Source organism: Heteronotia binoei, chromosome 17 (genome assembly GCF_032191835.1).
Source record: "Heteronotia binoei isolate CCM8104 ecotype False Entrance Well chromosome 17, APGP_CSIRO_Hbin_v1, whole genome shotgun sequence".
Taxonomy (NCBI): Eukaryota; Metazoa; Chordata; class Lepidosauria; order Squamata; family Gekkonidae; genus Heteronotia; species Heteronotia binoei.
The window spans coordinates 6,178,508-6,198,420 of NC_083239.1; the positions used below are offsets into that span (position 1 = coordinate 6,178,508).

General features: G+C 46.6%; 1 protein-coding gene and 1 non-coding gene across 3 annotated transcripts in view; both read right to left on the reverse strand.

Annotated features, from left to right (window-relative positions):
• Positions 1-19,913, reverse strand: part of GMEB1 (glucocorticoid modulatory element binding protein 1) — an 80,648-nt gene that overhangs the window by 3,360 nt on the left and 57,375 nt on the right. For both annotated transcript variants that reach the window (XM_060258164.1, XM_060258163.1), the window contains exons 7-9: positions 13,061-13,189; positions 10,573-10,710; positions 5,367-5,489 (exon numbers count right to left, since the gene is read on the reverse strand). In XM_060258164.1, coding sequence (XP_060114147.1) covers positions 5,367-5,489; positions 10,573-10,710; positions 13,061-13,189 — 390 coding nt within the window. The remainder of the gene's footprint in view (positions 1-5,366; positions 5,490-10,572; positions 10,711-13,060; positions 13,190-19,913) is intronic.
• On the reverse strand, positions 6,774-6,848 carry TRNAR-GCG (transfer RNA arginine (anticodon GCG)). The gene has a single exon. It is a non-coding gene; the product is annotated as a tRNA-Arg (tRNA).

Below are 19,913 nucleotides of genomic sequence, written 5' to 3' on the forward strand. Positions count from 1 at the left end.
CTTCTGTTGATAGAGCCCAAAATTGCATTTGCCTTTTTAGCCACTGCATGACACTGTTGACTCATTCAACGTATTAGCCATTAAGACCCCTAGATCCTTTTCGAACATATTACTGCTAAGGCAAGTCTCCCCCATCCTATAACCACGCATTGGATTTTTCCGACCTAAATGCAGAACTTTACATTTTATCCCTGTTAAAATTCATTTTATTGATTTTAGCCCAGTTTTCCAGCCTGTCAAGGTTATCCTGTTTCTGTGTTCTTCTGTGTTTGCAACCCCTCCCAATTTAGTATCATCTGCATATTTAATAAGCATTCCCTCTGTTCCTTCATCCAAATCCTTTGTAAAGATGTTGAACAAAACCGTTCCCAGGACAGATCCTTGAGGCACTCCACTTGTCCCTCCTCTCCAAGAGGATGAGGAACCAGTCACAAGCACTCTTTGGGTGCGATCTGTCAACCAGTTACAGATCCATCTAATGGGACAGTATCTTTGACTTGCGAGGGGGAGAGCGAGGTCTCTCCCCTGGGGCTAACTGCTCTTGTTTCCAGGTCTCCCGGAGGTCTGCATGCGAGGACTGTCGCTCATGGCTGGGTAAGTTGCACTGTGCACCCCCACTGTCCTCCCCCTCCCCCTTGACTGCTCGGTGTGCGAGCGTCTCTGGCACTTTAACCAGGCAGTGGGCTCTGGCAGGGGGCATTTGCTGACCCCGCTCCCATGTGCTGCCGCCTGCTCCCTTCCCTTGGTCTGCCCTCTGCCGCGTTCCCAACCCCCGGCAGGGCACGGGGTGTGTGTGTGTGTGTGTGTGGCAGCTGCCCCAGTGTGGGGAGATGGATCAGAGACTGTCCCTTTAAGAGAGTGCCAGCTGAAACCCAGCCTGCTCCTCCAGCTGCCGCCCCTGCAGGTGCTCTTGATCTCTGTCTCCGTTTTGCAGGTGGGACTCCAACACAGAGGCTTCCTCCTCGCCCCACTCCCTCAGCTGTTTCTGCCCTCTGCTCTGAATGGAGCCCCGCCCACGGCGAGACTGCCCAGCGCGCACCAGGGAAACTGTTGCACTCTGTTCCGGAAAAATAAAGTCTGAGCTGTGCCCTCTGTTGTGTCTCCTGCTTGGCATCTGCTGCAACCCACCCGCCCCCCTTTGTCAGTAGCTTCTCCAAGGGAATGCCTGGGAGGGTTGGCAGACTTGGTTCTTGGTGGGGGGGAGGGGGCTTTGAGCCACCATGCTGCTCCCATGTGGCTGGACAGGGGAGGGGGGGTGCCGCCCCTCAGCCTGCCCGGGCTGATGGCCGACCCGACCCCACAGGGCTGTTGTGCGTGGGGCACAAAGGGGGGGCGATGAAGTGGATGTATTCCCAGCGGCTCGCACTCTGAGTTCTGCAGCCCCCAGGGGAAGTATTCCTTGCGCATAGTGGGGGGTGACGGCAGGGCAACACCACGGGGGGCTCCGGGTGGTGGTGGGGGGTTTCTTTTGGACTTGGTGGTCTGCCCGCTCCCAGACACACATCCCAGCCACTGTTTAGGGCAGTGAACTTCTGCACTTTGTGGTTCTTGCTTGTCTGGCGCATGCCTCTGTCCGTCTGCCTGCCATTGGCAGAGTCTCTGACAGCAGGAGGGTGTGAGGGGATTGACGGCGTCTCAGGTGCGAGCTTTCCACCTCCTCTCCCGGTCACATGCAACGGGTTAGCCAATCCCATGGTCCCGCATGAGCCTATGCCTCCCGCACCCCCGCCTCGGCAGTGGGTCAATGGCATGCACACGGGAGGAATCACCACGGCAATGGGTTCTCTCTCACTCATGGAACCTTATCCAAAGTCTTACTGAAATCAAGATAAACAATGTCTACAGCATTCCCCTGATCCAGCAAGGTAGTCACTTCCTCAAAAAAAGAGATCAGGTTAGTCTGACATGGCTTGTTCTTGAGAAAACCATGCTGGCTCTTAGTAATCACAGCCATCCTTTCTAAGTGTTCCAGGACTGACTGATGATTTGTTCTAAAACTTTTCCAGGTATAGACGTCAAGCTGACTGGTCAGTAGTTACCTGGATCCTCCTTTTTCCCCTTCTTGAAGATGGGGACAACATTCACCCGCTTCCAATCTTCCGGCACCTCTCCTGTTCTCCAAGAATTCTCAAAAATAATAGCCAGAGGCTCAGAAATTACATCCACAAGCTCTTTTAGAACCCTGAGATGCAGTTCATCTGGTCCTGAGGACTTAGTTTCATTTAAACAACTAGGTGTTTATGTACTACCCCTATGCTGATCCTAGGTTGGATCTTCATACCCTTGTTATAAATGGTGGTTTGTTTTTGGTTAATGGTTTGTTGGATTTCACAATCCAAACAAATCACAAACCAACCAAACCACCAGTTTCCCAAACTGATTTGTGGTTTGTGAGTTCAATACGGCTGGGGGAGGGAGGGGACAAGTATTTAAATGCCACCCCCTCCCTTCTCCAGCTGGCCTGCAGAGGCTGTGCAGCTGGGGGAGGGAGAGGCATTTAAAGGCTACCCCCTCCCTTCCCCAGCCCACAAGCTCTCCATTGTATCCTATGGGCTCATAGGATACCATGGAGAGATTGTGCCGTGGCTGCGGTGCGACTCTAGAGAGAAGGGGCTTAAACTTTAAAGGATACAATGGAGAGATCTCTCCTCAATCTTTCTTCCCTTCCCCAGCCTACCAGACCTCTCCTTGCCAGCTCAGCCGGGCTCTGCTGGGCTACCTGGTGGAAACTAGACAGTCCAGCTGAGCTAGCAAAACAGCTGAGCCAGCGGAGAGATCTCTCCCTGCAGGCTTAGCTGGGGCTCTGCTGGGCTGCCCAGTTTAAACCAGATCTTTCCTTGTCAGCTCAGCTGGGGCTCTGTTGCGCTGCCCAGTGCAAACTGGACATCCCCGTTGAACCTGCACAACAGCTGAGGCGACAGGCAGACCTCTCTCCATTGGCTCAGCTCAGGCTCTGAGGGTGCATAAACTGTCTTCTCTCCCTGGATTGGCTTCTTCAGGCACTCGGCGGCTGCAGAGGCCTAGGAAAGCCGATGCTTGGAGACAAGGAACAAATCCTTCCAAACCTAACAAAACTCTATGGGAGTTACGGGAGATTCAGGGAGTGTTTGTGGGAGGCACTCCTGAAACGGTTCGGACACGCCATGAATTGGCCCAATTCACGCACAAATTTGTGGTTTGGTCTCTGCGCATGCCTAAACATTATATAAAAACAATGTACAAGTTGATACAGGGCCAAGAAAGGAGTTAAAAATCAAAAGTAGATAACACAAGAGGCAAAAGAATGTTTGTGAGGCTTCCTTGAATCTGGTCTTGTGTCTTAGTCAATTGCATACACGCAGACAGATGTTTCTTATCAAATGCCCTCCCATCTTGGTCCAAAGTACAGCTGCAGACTACTGATCATAGACACAGCTGCACGGGGCCGTTTTACTGGCGCACAATTCTACCATTGCATTCAGCCACAAGGCCAAACCTTAATCCTGACTTAAAATGTGATCATGGTAAGGCGAAAGAACTCACCTGGGGGACTTTACGCTCACATACTGTCTCTTTTCAGCTGGGGTTCACAGAGCTGTTCCTGCTTAGTCAGCATGCTAGAGGGCTGTAACCCTGGAGCATGTTGTGCGGGCATGCTAATTAAGCACCCCTAGCTGCTCTGCTTTACAGATGTAAAACATAAACAGATTAACCAATAAGGATTAATTTATCCTTTTTATATTGCGGCAAATATCAACGTTTACCAAGGCTTGGACAAGTAGCAAAGGCTTGCCCGTCTATTCCATGATCATCTCTGCCCACAGAATGCATGCTTTCCAATGCTGGTCTTACTGTTAAATCTTCTACTCACCAGGCTGACATCAGAACACATCAGGAAATTAGTATTTCTTAGCAATTTTACCTTAGTCTCGAGAGTCAGCATGCTGTAGCGGTTAAGAGTGTCACACTAGCATCTGGGGAACCCGGGCTTGAATCCCCCTTGTGCAATGGAAGCTTCCTAGGTGACCATGGGTCAGTCACACTCTCTCAACCTAACCAACCTCGCAGGGTTGTTGTGGACAAAACGGAGTAGAGCAGAACAATGTAAACCACTTTGGGTCCCCACAGGCGGGAAAGGTGGGGTACAAATGAATTAAATAAAACATCAGTAGTAGAGCTGACAACAGGTTGGACCCCTTCCACCAAGTTTTCCTCCAATAGAGAAATAATTCCTTTAACAACAGCCTTTTCAAAGATTTCAGGTTTTCACGGCTGGTAACATCATTAGGGTTTGTAGAATCTTTCGGGATCAAGTGCCGTGTTCTACTGGAGAAAGTTTTCCTTCCAGACGTTTCATTCTCAGCTGCGGAGAACATCCTCAGTGGCGTTGCAGCCGGAGCAGGCGCTCTGACCTTCTTGGCTGCTGTGCATTGAGTGGGGCCAGGGCTGCTGGAGAGCTGCTATTTGTAGGCTGGAGGGGGTGTGATGAAAGGGCAATTGGTTTGTGGATGTGCCCATTGTTTGGTGGGGCTTCCTGGAAGGGTAGTGATAAGGAAACTGGCTGTTGAATGTGACCATTGTTAATTGCTGGGAAGGTTGGAAGGGGTTTGAAGATAAGGAAGATGGTTGTTGACTGTGCTGATTGTTCTGTGGAGACTTTCTGCAAATTCCACAGAACAATCAGCACAGTCAACAACCATCTTCCTTATCTTCAAACCCCTTCCAACCTTCCCAGCAATTAACACAGAACAATGGTCACATTCAACAGCCAGTTTCCTTATCACTACCCTTCCAGGAAGCCCCACCAAACAATGGGCACATCCACAAACCAATTGCCCTTTCATCACACCCCCTCCAGCCTACAAATAGCAGCTCTCCAGCAGCCCTGGCCCCACTCAATGCACAGCAGCCAAGAAGGTCTGAACGCCTGTTCCGGCTGCAACGCCATTGAGGATGTTATCTGCAGCTGAGAACGAAACGTCTGGAAGGAAAACTTTCTCCAGTAGAACACGGCACTTGATCCCGAAAGATTCTACAAACCCTAACAGCCTTTTCTTTCATCATAAAAAGTTGTTAATTGTTGGAGAAGCTCTTCCCGTTAAAGGAAAGAGGAAGAGGGTCACTGGATCCATCTTTAGTGGTAGAGAATTATAGGGCCCAACCCAATACACAAAAATATGTATCTGGGCAAGGTAGGTTTTTGTTCGCTTATGACAGCTTAAATGATAGATTTTTAATAGTTTAAATGGCTTCTGTATTGAAACAAAATTTGCACATCTGTAAATGAAATCCACATCCTTGTTGACCCATAATGCTGTGTATGTGCAATGTCTCATGGTAAGTTCTTTCCCCTTGCAAGAGGGGTCCTTTCCAAGCCTCAGTCCTACCTGCAAGAGTATAAAGAAACTGCTCTTCTCCTTGATCAGTCTGGCTCTTCCGGTTGTCCAGCACTCTCTTGACAGTGTCCATCAGGCCAAAAGTATGAGCAACGTTATTTAGGATGGCTGCATCTACAGGAAACAATTTCCATGGATTATTGTTCCAGCTCGCTAAAAAAGCAGAGTGGTCACCCCACCAAAAAAAGCTCAGTCATCTGTGTTTCCTACACTCAGATTACCAACGGCTTCCGAAGTAATTACACGTGATCCTGACATATCAAAGAGATCCTACTCTACAAAGTTGCAAACAACTGGAATTGTCATGGCTGCCTACCTAGAACTCTGGGGATTGCTGTTCTGGTGAGAGTGCTAAGACGTCTGTTAACTCAGTGATTCTCAACCCGAGATAATGGATACCACTGATGGGATGCAGGGTTTTCGTAACAATTACTAAGAATTCTTTTTCCCTCTATCCCCAGCACCTGCCATGGATTATCCATCTGTGACTTTCTGGTGTATTGGACACTTAACTGTTTCTCCTAATTCTCTGTTCTTACGGTGGGGCTAAGCCCAAGCACTCTTCACACCTGGGGATGCCACAAGCTACTAGCCAGCCACTCAGCTGTGCCGGACCTGCTGATCAATTGATGGAAGAAAGTGGAGTCAACTGTGGCTGAACCCAGAAGTAACATCATGCCTATGCAGAACAAAGTTTGATGCCAGTGGCACCTTTAAGTTTTATTCACGGCATAAGCTTTCATGCATAAGCTCGCTTCTTCAGATACAGTGAAACGGAATGTCCTCAACCATTACATATAGAAAGAGAGAAGGGGTGGGGTTAGTTGCCAGGAACGTCCAATTAGAGTAAAGATTGAGAGAGAAACAAAATTGGAAATTACCAGTCTACACATATACGTAGAGGGTGAGCAGTAAATTATCTATTATGAACATATGAAGCTGCCTTCTACTGAATCAGACCCTGGGTCCATCCAAGTCAGTCTTGTCTACTCAGACTGGCAGCTGCTCTCCAGGGTCTCCCGCTGAGGTTTTTCACACCTATTTGCCTGGACCCTTTTTTGGAGATGCCAGGGATTGAACCTGGGACCTTCTGCTTCCCAAGCAGATGCTCTGCCACTGAGCCACCGTCCCTCCCCTGCTCTCCAGGGTCTCAAGCTGAGGTTTTTCACACCTATTTGCCTGGACCCTTTTTTGGAGATGCCAGGGATTGAACCTGAGACCTTCTGCTTCCCAAGCAGATGCTCTACCACTGAGCCACCATCCCTCCTACATATGAAGCTGCCTTCTACTGAATCAGACCCTCGGTCCATCAAAGTCAGTATTGTCTACTCAGACTGGCAGCAGCTCTCCACGGTCTCAAGCTGAGGTGTTTCACACCTATTTGCCTGGACCCTTTTTTGGAGATGCCAGGGATTGAACCTGGGACCTTCTGCTTCGCAAGCAGATGCTCTACCACTGAGCCACTATCCCTCCTACATATGAAGCTGCCTTCTACTGAATCAGACCCTCGGTCCATCAAAGTCAGTATTGTCTACTCAGACTGGCAGCGGCTCTCTAGGGTCTCAAGCTGAGGTTTTTCACACCTATTTGCCTGGACCCTTTTTAGTTGGAGATGCCGGGGATTGAACCTGGGACTTTCTGCTTCCCAAGCAGATGCCCTACCACTGAGCCACTATCCCTCCTACATATGAAGCTGCCTTCTACTGAATCAGACCCTCGGTCCATCAAAGTCAGTATTGTCTACTCAGATTGGCAGCGGCTCTCCACGGTCTCAAGCTGAGGTTTTTCACACCTATTTGCCTGGACCCTTTTTTGGAGATGCCAGGGATTGAACCTGGGACCTTCTGCTTCCCAAGCAGATGCTCTACCACTGAGCCACCGTCCCTCCATATCTATTGCATATGAAAGCTTACACCTTGAAATAAACTTTGTTGGTCTGAAAGGTGCCACTGGTATTTTCCAGAGAAATGGGATTGGATTATAAAAGTTATGACATGGAGTGAAATGGACAGATTAACAAGAATATTAAGAGACTACGATTTAGAAGTTTTTAAGACGGACTGGAAAAAGTTCAGAAGATACGTAGAAAAAGAGCGGAAAATAAAAGGACAATGGACAATTTTTGATAATGATTGAGTTTTAGAAAGAAGAAGAATATACATTTTTGGTTTAATAGTTAAGGGTACCTTTAAATATTAGCATTTTAAGTAAATAACACCGGCGGGGGTCAAGTAACGGGGGGAGGGGGTGGGTAGAAAGTAATATATAAAAGTAATATATAGATAAAAGAAGTTATTAAAGATGTAAGAAATAGATTCATTACCATACGTTACCAATAGAATTGTTTTAACACGTTAAAGGTGCCACTGGGATCAAATGTTCTGCTACTTCAGACCAACGCAGACACCCACCTGAATCCTGTCTGCGCAACACTCTAGGAATCCCGAAAAGCTCTCATTTAAGGACTGTAGAGATCTGGGGGATTCCTAGAGCATTGCCCATCTCTTCCAGATTCCAAATACAATGTCTTCCGCATGCACTTTCTCCTGCTGTGATCAGCATCAGCAGGCACATAAGTTCCAAGCTGCTGGCTGTGCTGGAGCTGCCTGTTTTGGTGTCCCTGGCACTGCCCACCTCTCCGGCACCCTAGGCAATTGCCTAGAGCCACTTAGTGGGTGGGCCACCTCAGTCATCCTGCCCACCCAGAGTCTTCCTGCTTCCTACCGAATAGGGATTATGCAATGTGCTGCTGCAATTTTTTATTTCCTTAAAACTTACAGGAAATGGTAAATATACAAAAATGCCTGTAAGCACATAAATGTCTTCCTCAGAAAAAAATGAGCTTTTTATTTCTATCATGATGGGATCCAGGTTCTTTCATAGAGTTGGAAGGGACCTCTAGGGTCATCTAGCCCAACCCCCTGCACAATGCAGGAAACTCACAAATACCTTCCCCCCCTAAATTCACAGGATCTTCATTGCTGTCAGATGGCCATCTAGCCTCTGTTTAAAAACCTCCAAGGAAAGAGAGCCCACCACCTTTGATAGAGCACTTGGTGGGATGTAACATATAAGAGGATAGGAACTACTGAATTAGCTTATTCATAGAACTTCAGTTACAAACTGCAGACACAAGCAACATTTATGCATGAACACTGCCATGTACCTGTGGCTAAAGGCATATCCAGCTTCAAAAGAGGATTGGCTAAACGTATGGAGAGGTCCATCAGTGGCTATTAGCCACAGCGTATTGTTGGAACTCTGTCTGGGGCAAGTGATGCTCTGTATTCTTGGTACTTGAGGGGGCACAGTGGGAGGGCTTCTAGTGTCCTGGCCCCACTGGTGGATCTCCTGATGGCACTTGTTTTTTTTTGGCCACTGTGTGACACAGAGTGTTGGACTGGAGGGGCCATTGGCCTGATCCAACATGGCTTCTCTTATGTTCTTATGTCTGGGCAGTGACGCTCTGTATTCTTTGTGCTTGGGAGGGGCAACAGTGGGAGGGCTTCTAGTGTCCTGGCCCCCCTGATGGACCTCCTGAGGGCACCTGGGTTTTTTGGCCACTGTGTGACACAGAGTGTTAGACTGAATGAGCCATTGGCCTGATCCAACATTGCTTTTCTTATGTATGGGGCAGTGATGCTCTATTTTCCTGGTGCTTGGGGCAGGGGGAACAGTGGGAGGGCTTCTAGTGTCCTGGCCCCACTGATGGACCTCCTGAGGGCACCTGGTTTTTTTGGCCACTGTGTGACACAGAGTGTTAGACTGAATGAGCCATTGGTCTGATCCAACATGGCTTTTCTTATGTTCTTACACATTTCTCTTATAGGACTCTTTCTCCTGCATACATTTGCAGGGAGCGGAATGTATCGTTGCAACTCATGCAAGAAGCTCCACCTGCATTTCACTCCGATGTTGAGCTTAAAAGGAATCAGCCCACTGAAGATGAGCTGCAGCAGCCTCTGTGGGTGGCTCTTGGGCTCCATAAAGCCTCTGGGATTTGCTGAATCTCAGCCCTGGTCTACATATTAAGGGGAGGGATGGTGGCTCAGCGGTAGAGCATCTGCTTGGGAAGCAGAAAGTCCCAGGTTCAATCCCTGGCATCTCCAAACAAGGGTCCAGGCACATAGGTGTGAAAAACCTCAGCTTGAGACCCTGGAGAGCCGCTGCCAGTCTGAGAAGATAATACTGATTTTGATGGACCAAAGGTCTGATTCAGTAGAAGGCAGCTTCATATGTTCATATTCAACAGAACGTTGAATTCTTAGGGGGCAAAATGCTCTGTACCATTTCAGACAGCAGGTAGGGGGGTAGTCACAGTCTGCCCCCACATAAAAAATTCCTGTAAGCCCTATGTTAGCACCTCAGAGAGAAACATTTTAGCCTCTCCCTTCACACGCTATGCTTGTTTCCTACTAGCATGGAATTATTAATGTAGGATAACTTTAAAACCAGTGATCCCTCTGCTACGGTTGGAAGCAATACAGTCCATTCTGACGTTTCAGCATTCTTCCCCCTCATTACCTAGAGATTTTGCTACATGCGTAGACCGGGTCTCAGTTGACTGCACTGAGAGAGAAAAGAGACATCACAATAACAGTTTGGAGAGTGAGCCCTAAATAATTAAGAAAAGGTCACCCCTTCTAGGGCCTTTTCTCTTGCTAGAATGAATGCTCATTCCATAATGCTCATGAGAAGCTGCTTTTTTGGCTTCTTCCCTACTCTGACAGAATTTGCTCTTGTTCCCTTGGTAGAACAGATACAATTTCTCAAAATTCTATTTGAATGTCCTTTATATTCCGAGCCCAAGACGTTGTTTCGTTTTAACGCAGTTGGTGAATATTTGCAATTTTAATCCAAGCAGGGCAGTCCCCTTCCTACTCTAAGATCAAAATCTTAATATAACTTTGGATGCTGCAAAAATCAAAAAAATTCCTTTTGCCTTCTGGGAAATAAACAGAGATTACAAATGAAATTTCATATTGTTATACCGCTCAAGGCATTGAGCCATAGAGCTTTCATTGGACAAAGGAAAGGAAAAGGCCGTAATAGTTTTTTTTAAAGAGCTAGATGAGAAAGAGAAAGTTAACATTTTTTCATACACACAAACACGCACACAAGGCCAACAAAAAGGCATCTGAACCTATACCATTGGTAAACAACTTCCTATCAATACAGAGGCTGCCGACCTACCTACCAGTAACCAGAAGGGGTGACTGGCCAAGTCTCTCCTGAACACCTTTCAGCACTTCTTCTATCTCCTTCTGAATGTTGCAGACCACTTCTTCCATCAACCCCACATCAGCAATTCCCTTCCAGAACATCAAGGTGTCTTCTGCAATGAGAGAGAGAGAGAGCGAGAGAGAGAGAGAGACTCATGATGGAAGGTTGTTTTGCCACTTCCTTGCAAGACAGACTGCTCAGACTTCCAAGGAAACAAGCAGCAGTTTAGGGTTTGTAGAATCTTTCGGGCTCAAGTGCTGTGTTCTACTGGAGAAAGTTTTCCTTATCTTCAAACCCCTTCCAACCCTCCCAGCAATTAACACAGAACAATGGTCGCATTCAACAGCCACTATCCTTACCACTATCCTTCCAGGAAGCCCCACCAAACAATGGGCATATCCACAAACCAATTGCCCTTTCATCACACCTCCTCCAGCCTAGAAATAGCAGCTCTCCAGCAGCCCTGGCCCCACTCAACGCACAGCAGCCAAGAAGGTCAGAGCGCCTGCTCCGGCTGCAACGCCACTGAGGATGTTCTGCGCAGCCGAGAACGAAACATCTGGAAGGAAAACTTTCTCCAGTAGAACACGGCACTTGAGCCCGAAAGATTCTACAAACCCTAATGATGTTACCAGCCGTGAAAACCTGAAATCTTTGATAAGCAGCAGTTTGGTAAGCATTCTTGTAAACTGACTTCAGAAAGCAATCCAGTTTGATCCAGAAGGCTGATTAGAGTAGCAGGGAATTTGCTATTGCAGTAAAAAAAGCTGTATTTCCCAGCTACTGAAAGGCTGTATGATATTCCGTGAAGCTTCCTTGGTTTGGACTATATGTTACTAGATACCTAACTGGAACATCTTTGCAGTTTTTGCCTTTTTTTTCTATATCAAAAGGGAATGTATATATTGTTCTCAAATTGCCTTAGGAGACCACTTAGCAGGAGAGGCGAGTAAACGGGCAAAGAGAGCAGCGAGCCGTTCAAAGCGGGGACTAGCGGCGTGTAGCTTGCCACGATTCAAAATGGTGGGAGTTCCCTGTGAGTTCTGCTGTAATGAATGATTAGCAAACGCATCATGCAAATTCACAAGTGGACCTTGCATTTGTTGAACTTCTCATCTACAGTTATAAGAATGAGTTTTAACACTCTCCGAATCCTACTTCCTCTGCTGCCCTGTTCTAAATTTTTCATAAACCTGCTTCACACGCCTCATGCTTGCTCTCCCACCACCGAAGATCCACTTACAATTCAAAACTCCAGCCTGAAGTTTTCAAATCGGAAATGTTGAATGTATGTTTAAAAAGGAAAGACAGGATGGATTCTGTCGATCCGCTCTGTAAATACCAGAAGTTTCCTTCAGCGCAAGGAGGTTTCCACTGATGCAAAAACGTGCCTTTTGCATCACTGGAAGACTTCGCTGAGAAGGAGGAAAGTGCCACTGTTAGTGGAATGGATCCACTGTCTCCCATCACAAGAGTAGGACAGAACTATCAAAGATTTCAGGTTTTCACGGCTGGTAACATCATTAGGGTTTGTAGAATCTTTCGGGCTCTACTGTGTTCTACTGGAAAAAGTTTTTCTTCCAGACGTTTCGTTCTCGGCTGCGGAGAACATCCTCAGTGGCGTTGCAGCCGGAGCAGGCGCTCTGACCTTCTTGGCTGCTGTGCATTGAGAGAGGCCAGGGCTGCTGGAGAGCTGCCTTTCACCACACCCCCTCCAGCCTAGAAATAGCAGCTCTCCAGCAGCCCTGGCCTCTCTCAATGCACAGCAGCCAAGAAGGTCAGAGCGCCTGCTCCGGTTGCAACGCCACTGAGGATGTTCTCCGCAGCCGAGAACGAAACGTCTGGAAGAAAAACTTTCTCCAGTAGAACACGGCACTTGAGCCCGAAAGATTCTACAAACCCTAGGACAGAACTTTTAATCTTAGGAAGAACTGACATTTATGGAGATGGACTGATGTTTGTATTAACAGTTGGGCTGGGAAACCCTAACTTCTTCAGAGCCACAGGTTTTCACATCCTGTAGGGTTAGATAAGAAATCTCATTGATGGGCAAGCATTGGCTGCTGCATTCTGACAGGCCTCTACAGAACGCAGATTGGCCAGAAGGATCTTCTACACGCACGGGGAGAGAGAGCTGAAAAGGGCCAGTTGCACATGTTAGCAACCTGTCATGCTGGGGTGCAGACTGTTACAGCTTCAACTCAATTGTTGGATTTTAAAATGAGGTTTTCTGAATTCTGTTCTCAGCTGCACACCTGAAGAAAAACTCAGGATTGTAAAAATATACCGATGTGCAAATGATTTCTCTGTGCAAATTCAAAGTCTTGAGAATCTGGTTGGATGCTTCCCTTCCTCCCCAAAAATGTTTTTTTCCACCTTAAATTTTAACCTTGCTTCTTGCATTATTAAAATCACCAGAGTAAGCAAAATACGCAGGTAGGCAATTTATGGCGGAGACCTACCTGAAATCTCCTCTAGATCCTTCTTGATCCCTTCTTCGGTTGCCATGGTGACTGCAGCTGTCAGAGCAGAGTTCCATTCAATCCCTTCCTCCATGCTTTCCTCAGACACAGCAATCTGGGCAATGCTTCCTGGGAAAGCAGCACAAAGATTAAAGGGGCTTCCTGGCTAAGTTGGATAGAGACACATGAAGAAATGCAAAAGATGCTAAGTTTGTGATGGATCAAAAATATGCTTTTAAATATCCTACCAAGCGATATTACAAAAATACATAGTGAATTATTTAAGTATATGCTGTTGGCAGCAAGAATAACATTTGCAGCAAAATGGAAGGTAATGCCCACGCTTGAAGGAATGGAAGAATAAACAAAACGAATATACTACAATGGCAAAATTAACACCTTTTATACATCAGGCCAACTTCAAAATTTCAAGAAAAACTGATTTCTTCCCCCCCCCTAATGATATAACTGAAAATCAAGAATAAAATAAAATTAAAATAAAGAATGATAGAAGGCAAGAGTTTAGGTAATACATGTTTATAATAAAAATGTTATTAGACATGAGGATAGCTAGGAAAAGATAGAAGATATCTAAACAGAAGTGAAATATTAAATGTTAATTTAAGTAAGTTCTATATAAATGTATTGAATATAAATTATCACAGTTTATATTATACATTTGGGGAGGGACGGTGGCTCAGTGGTAGAGCATCTGCTTGGGAAGCAGAAGGTCCCAGGTTCAATCCCTGGCATCTCCAAAAAAGGGTCCAGGCAAATAGGTGTGAAAAAGCCTCAGCTTGAGACCCTGGAGAGCAGGGGAGGGATGGTAACTCAGTGGTAGAGCATCTGCTTGGGAAGCAGAAGGTCCCAGGTTCAATCCCTGGCATCTCCAAAAAAGAGTCCAGGCAAATAGGTGTGAAAAACCTCAGCTTGAGTCCCTGGAGAGCCGCTGCCAGTCTGAGAAGACAATACTGACTTTGATGGACCAAGGGTCTGATTCAGTATAAGGCAGCTTCATATGTTTGGGGAGGGATGGTGGCTCAGTGGTAGAGCATCTGCTTGGGAAGCAGAAGGTCCCAGGTTCAATCCCTGGCATCTCCAAAAAAGGGTCCAGGCAAATAGGTGTGAAAAACCTCAGCTTGAGACCCTGGAGAGCAGGGGAGGGAGGGTGGCTCAGTGGTAGAGCATCTGCTTGGTAAGCAGAAGGTCCCAGGTTCAATCCCTGGCATCTCCAAAAAAAAAAGGGGTCCAGGCAAATAGGTGTGAAAAACCTCAGCTTGAGACCCTGGAGAGCCACTGCCAGTCTGAGAAGACAAGACTGACTTTGATGGACCAAAGGTCTGATTCAGTATAGGCAGCTTCATATGTTCATTTCTAAACTGAAATATTTTTTAAAAAGAGGCCGGTGCAAAGCTGCCTGCACCACATACCCCAAACACCAGTTGTGCAGATGCTTCCTTTATATTAGAGGATTAGACAGATTCATGAAGGACAGGTCCATCGATGGCTACTAGCCTGGATACCTAAAAAGAACTTCCACATCCAGAGACTATCAGCCTCTAGATACCAGTGCCTGGAACCAGCAACAGGGCAGGGCATTTTCCTCTACATCTTGCCTGTTAGCCCAACTGTTTGGTTGACTGCTCTTTGTTTGGTTGACTGCCTTAAGGGTGAAAGAGATTGAGAGTGATTGCTGCTGATTGAGAGTGATTGCTGAGGAGTGCCCTGCTCCACCTCTTTGCATTTTAAGCTGCGCCTTGCCAGAGCTAAAGGGCTCTTGGCCTGTGGCTCTTCGCCTAGGGGCTCTCTAAGGAGCAGGAACCCAGATCCCTGGCTTCCTTGTTCTCCAAATAAGGTAAGTTCCCAATAAGGTAAGTTTAGGTAAGTTGACCCGCCAGAAGGGGAGCCACTTAAACAGCATTTAAAGAGGACTGTATATTTTAATATATATATATATATATACAATGAAGATAGAATGCCAGCAGGGGGTTGGGGGCTTTCCAGTGTTTTGCACTGAGTGTCACATGTATGACTATCTGTCCAAAGGACAGAAGTCTTGGGTGTGTGCTCGATGCAAGGAGCTCCTGGTCCTCAGGGAACGAGTTCGTACCCTTGAGGCCGAGGTGACTGCCCTGGAGAAGCAGAGACGGTCAGTTAGGCACTTGGGGAAGACTCTCGGGGGCGTATTAGATGAGCCCCGCTCTGAACGTAGCAGCCCCGTTGCTGCCAGAGAGCGTGAGGGTCGAGAGGGAACAGGGCACCGTGCTGAGGATAAGGGGAATGCGCCCTCAGAAGGGACCTCTTCTTCGGTCGGTGAGCGGGAATCCTTTCGCGCCAAGGAACCATCCCTGAGCAGGGGGAGAGGGGGGGTATTGGTAGTTGGTGATTCGATCATTAGGCAAGTAGACAGCCGGGTGGCGAAACCGCGTACTGACCGTATGGTGACTTGCCTGCCTGGTGCGAAGGTAGCGGACATTACGCGTGTAGTAGATAGACTGATAGACAGTGCTGGGGAGGAGCCTGTGGTCGTGGTGCATGTTGGCACCAACGATGTGGGGAAATGCAGTCGTGAGGTCCTGGAGGAAAAATTTAGGCTGCTAGGCGGGAGACTTAAGGCCAGGACCTCCAAGGTAGCCTTCTCGGAAGTGCTACCTGTTCCACGTGCAGGGCAGGAGAGACAGGCACAAATTAGAAGTCTCAATGTGTGGATGAGACGATGGTGTAAGGAGGAAGGGTTTAAGTTTGTTAGGCACTGGGATGCTTTCTGGAACAAGCGGGAGCTGTACAAAAGAGACGGTCTCCACTTGTCCCCGGATGGAACCAGGCTGCTGGCGCTTAAAATCAAAAAGGTGGCAGAGCAGTTTTTAAACTAAATCTTGGGGGAAAGCCGACAGGAGATGAAATGTCTCTGGTTCGGGAGGACTCGTCTCAAAGAGATGAAGGGTTAGCTGCTATTTTTCTACCGGGTAACGGACCGGAGTTGTCCACTGTGAAGGTGACAAACAATATGGACTGTCTGCCAGTGTCTCGAGGCGGCAGGAGGAAGGTGGCGGGCCTAGCTCGCCTGGGAAATTATAGATGTTTGTATGCAAATGCTAGAAGTGTTCAAAGTAAAATTGGTGAATTGGAATGTTTAGTGCTGGGAGAAAACATAGACATTGTGGGAATTTCAGAAACTTGGTGGAATGAGGAGAATCAGTGGGACACGGTGATTCCTGGATATGAGCTATATCGGAAGGATAGGGAGGGAAGGGTTGGAGGTGGGGTGGCTCTGTATGTCAGAGAGGATATACGGTCCAGTAAGGCTGAGATCAGAGAATTAGATTCACTTTTAGAAATGCTTTGGGTTGAAATAGAGGGCCCAAAAGGAAATTTAACTATGGGAGTTTGTTATCGCCCACCAAATCAAAAGAGAGAGGACGATTATAATATGATGGAAGGCTTAAAGATAGCGGCTAAACGTAAAAACTGTGTTGTAATAGGTGATTTTAACTACCCGCAGATTGATTGGGTCAATATGTGTTCTGGTCGAGAGAAAGAGATTGAGTTTCTTGATGCTCTCAATGACTGTGCTATGGAGCAGATGGTCTCAGAACCTACCAGGGGTGGGGCGATCCTGGATTTGGTCCTAAGTAATGCCCAAGACTTGGTGAGAGATGTAAAAGTGATTGCGCCGCTTGGGAGCAGTGACCATAATGTTATTGATTTCACCGTTTGTATAAATAGGGAGTTGTCCAAAAAGACCACCACAACCACGTTTAACTTTAAAAGGGGTAAATACACTGAGATGAGGAGGCATGTGAGGAAGAAACTGAAAGGAAAGGTACATACGGTCAAAACCCTTGAGAAAGCTTGGACGCTATTTAAAACTATAATCCTAGAAGCTCAGATAAAATACATACCACAAGTTAGGAAAGGCACAAACAGGCATAAGAAAAGGCCTGCGTGGTTAACAAATAAAGTAATGGAAGCTGTAAAAGGTAAGAAGGACTCCTTTAAGCGGTGGAAAACCAGTCCAAGTGAGATTAGTAAAAGGGAACACAGGCTGTGGCAAATCAAATGCAAGACTGTGATCAGGCAGGCAAAAAAAGACTATGAGGAGCATATTGCAAAAAACATAAAGACCAACAATAAAACTTTCTTCAAATATATTAGAAGTAGGAAACCAGCCAGGGAGGCAGTGGGGCCCTTGGATGACCATGGGGTAAAAGGATTACTGAAGGAGGATAGGGAAATGGCTGAAAAGCTAAATGAATTTTTTGCCTCCGTCTTCACTGTAGAAGACGAGAACTTTTTGCCCGCCCCAGAACCACTAATTTCGGAAGGGGTGTTGAAAGACCTGAGTCAGATTGAGGTGACAAATGAGGAGGTCCTACAACTGATAGACAAATTAAAAACTAATAAGTCACCGGGTCCGGATGGCATACATCCGAGAGTTCTGAAGGAACTCAAAGTTGAACTTGTGGATCTTCTAACAAAAATCTGTAATCTTTCATTGAAATCTGCCTCCATTCCTGAGGACTGGAAGGTAGCAAATGTCACCCCCATCTTTAAAAAAGGTTCCAGAGGAGATCCGGGAAACTACAGGCCAGTCAGTCTGACTTCAATACCGGGAAAGTTGGTAGAAACCATTATCAAGGACAGAATGAGTAGGCACATTGATGAACACGGGTTATTGAGGAAGACTCAGCATGGGTTCTGCAAGGGAAGATCTTGCCTCACTAACCTGTTGCATTTCTTTGAGGGGGTGAACAAACATGTGGACAAAGGAGACCCGATAGATGTTGTTTACCTTGACTTCCAGAAAGCTTTTGATAAAGTTCCTCATCAAAGGCTCCTTAGAAAGCTTGAGAATCATGGAGTAAAAGGACAGGTCCTCTTGTGGATCAAAAACTGGCTGAGTAATAGGAAGCAGAGAGTGAGTATAAATGGGCAGTCTTCGCAGTGGAGGACGGTAAGCAGTGGGGTGCCGCAGGGCTCGGTACTGGGTCCCATGCTTTTTAACTTGTTCATAAATGATTTAGAGTTCGGAGTGAGCAGTGAAGTGGCCAAGTTTGCGGATGACACTAAATTGTTCAGGGTGGTGAGAACCAGAGAGGATTGTGAGGAACTCCAAAGGGATCTGTTGAGGCTGGGTGAGTGGGCGTCAACGTGGCAGATGCGGTTCAATGTGGCCAAGTGCAAAGTAATGCACATTGGGGCTAAGAATCCCAGCTACAAATACAAGTTGATGGGGTGTGAACTGGCAGAGACTGATCAAGAGAGAGATCTTGGGGTCATGATAGATAACTCACTGAAAGTGTCAAGACAGTGTGCGTTTGCAATAAAAAAGGCCAATGCCATGCTGGGAATTATTAGGAAGGGAATTGAAAACAAATCAGCCAGTATCATAATGCCCCTGTATAAATCGATGGTGCGGTCTCATTTGGAGTACTGTGTGCAGTTCTGGTCGCCGCACCTCAAAAAGGATATTATAGCTTTAGAGAAGGTGCAGAGAAGGGCAACTAGAATGATTAAAGGGCTGGAGCACTTTCCCTATGAAGAAAGGTTGAAACGCTTGGGACTCTTTAGCTTGGAGAAACGTCGACTGCGGGGTGACATGATAGAGGTTTACAAGATAATGCATGGAATGGAGAAAGTAGAGAAAGAAGTACTTTTCTCCCTTTCTCACAATACAAGAACTCGTGGGCATTCGATGAAATTGCTGAGCAGACAGGTTAAGACGGATAAAAGGAAGTACTTCTTCACCCAAAGGGTGATTAACATGTGGAATTCACTGCCACAGGAGGTGGTGGCGGCCACAAGTATAGCCACCTTCAAGAGGGGTTTAGATAAAAATATGGAGCACAGGTCCATCAGTGGCTATTAGCCACAGTGTATGGAGCACAGGTCCACCAGTGGCTATTAGCCACAGTGTATGTGTGTATATAACATTTTTTGCCACTGTGTGACACAGAGTGTTGGACTTGATGGGCCGTTGGCCTGATCCAACATGGCTTCTCTTATGTTCTTATGTTCTTATGGGCAGCTCGTTGGTCAATGTATAGAAACGGGGTGCTGGATTAGAGGAACCGCTGGTCTGATTCGGCAGAACATCTCTTCTCTTAGGTTGAAGGTTATGTCCATATAGGACAGCACACAGAATTAAACTTCATGAGCACCATGCAAGTAAAATGATTTTCCACCATAATTTATGTAAAAAGTACAATTTCAAAACTTTGCCAGGAGGAAGCTATGGTTTGTTTGTTTGTTTGTGGAGCTTATTTCCTGCCTTTGCTATCAAAAATATATCTTAGACTTCATGCAAAACTAATCAAACCATAACTTCAAAACCACAACAGTGTTAAATCCAATAAAACAAAGTATGATATTAAAACCACAGACATCAATAAAATGAATAAACGACATCTAAAGCAGCAAGGCAGCTTTGCAGAACAAGGCATTTAAAAGCATTTATAACATCAGACTTTAAAAAAAACCTTTAAAAGTGGCAAAAAGGTGGCATAAAATCCAGCTTAAAACAAGGAGCCGGTATATTGCACTCTGCATCCTACTTACTGGGGGTACTCCTCTCACATCCAAGTCCACTGGATGTATCATTTACTAGTCTCTACCTGAGACCCTTGAGAGCCACTGCTGATCAGAGTAGGCAATACTGACCTTGATAGACCCAAGGGCCTGACTCAGCAGAAGGCACCTTCATGTGCTGAAACCCATCTACCATGAATCAACCTCCCTTACAACTCAAAGTTGCAGGGAAGTACTGGCTGTGTTCTAGGGATGCACTCTCCGTTTTATCAAAGTGATAACTAGGTCCCCTAGACCTGAACACAGTATGAACCGAGAATATACA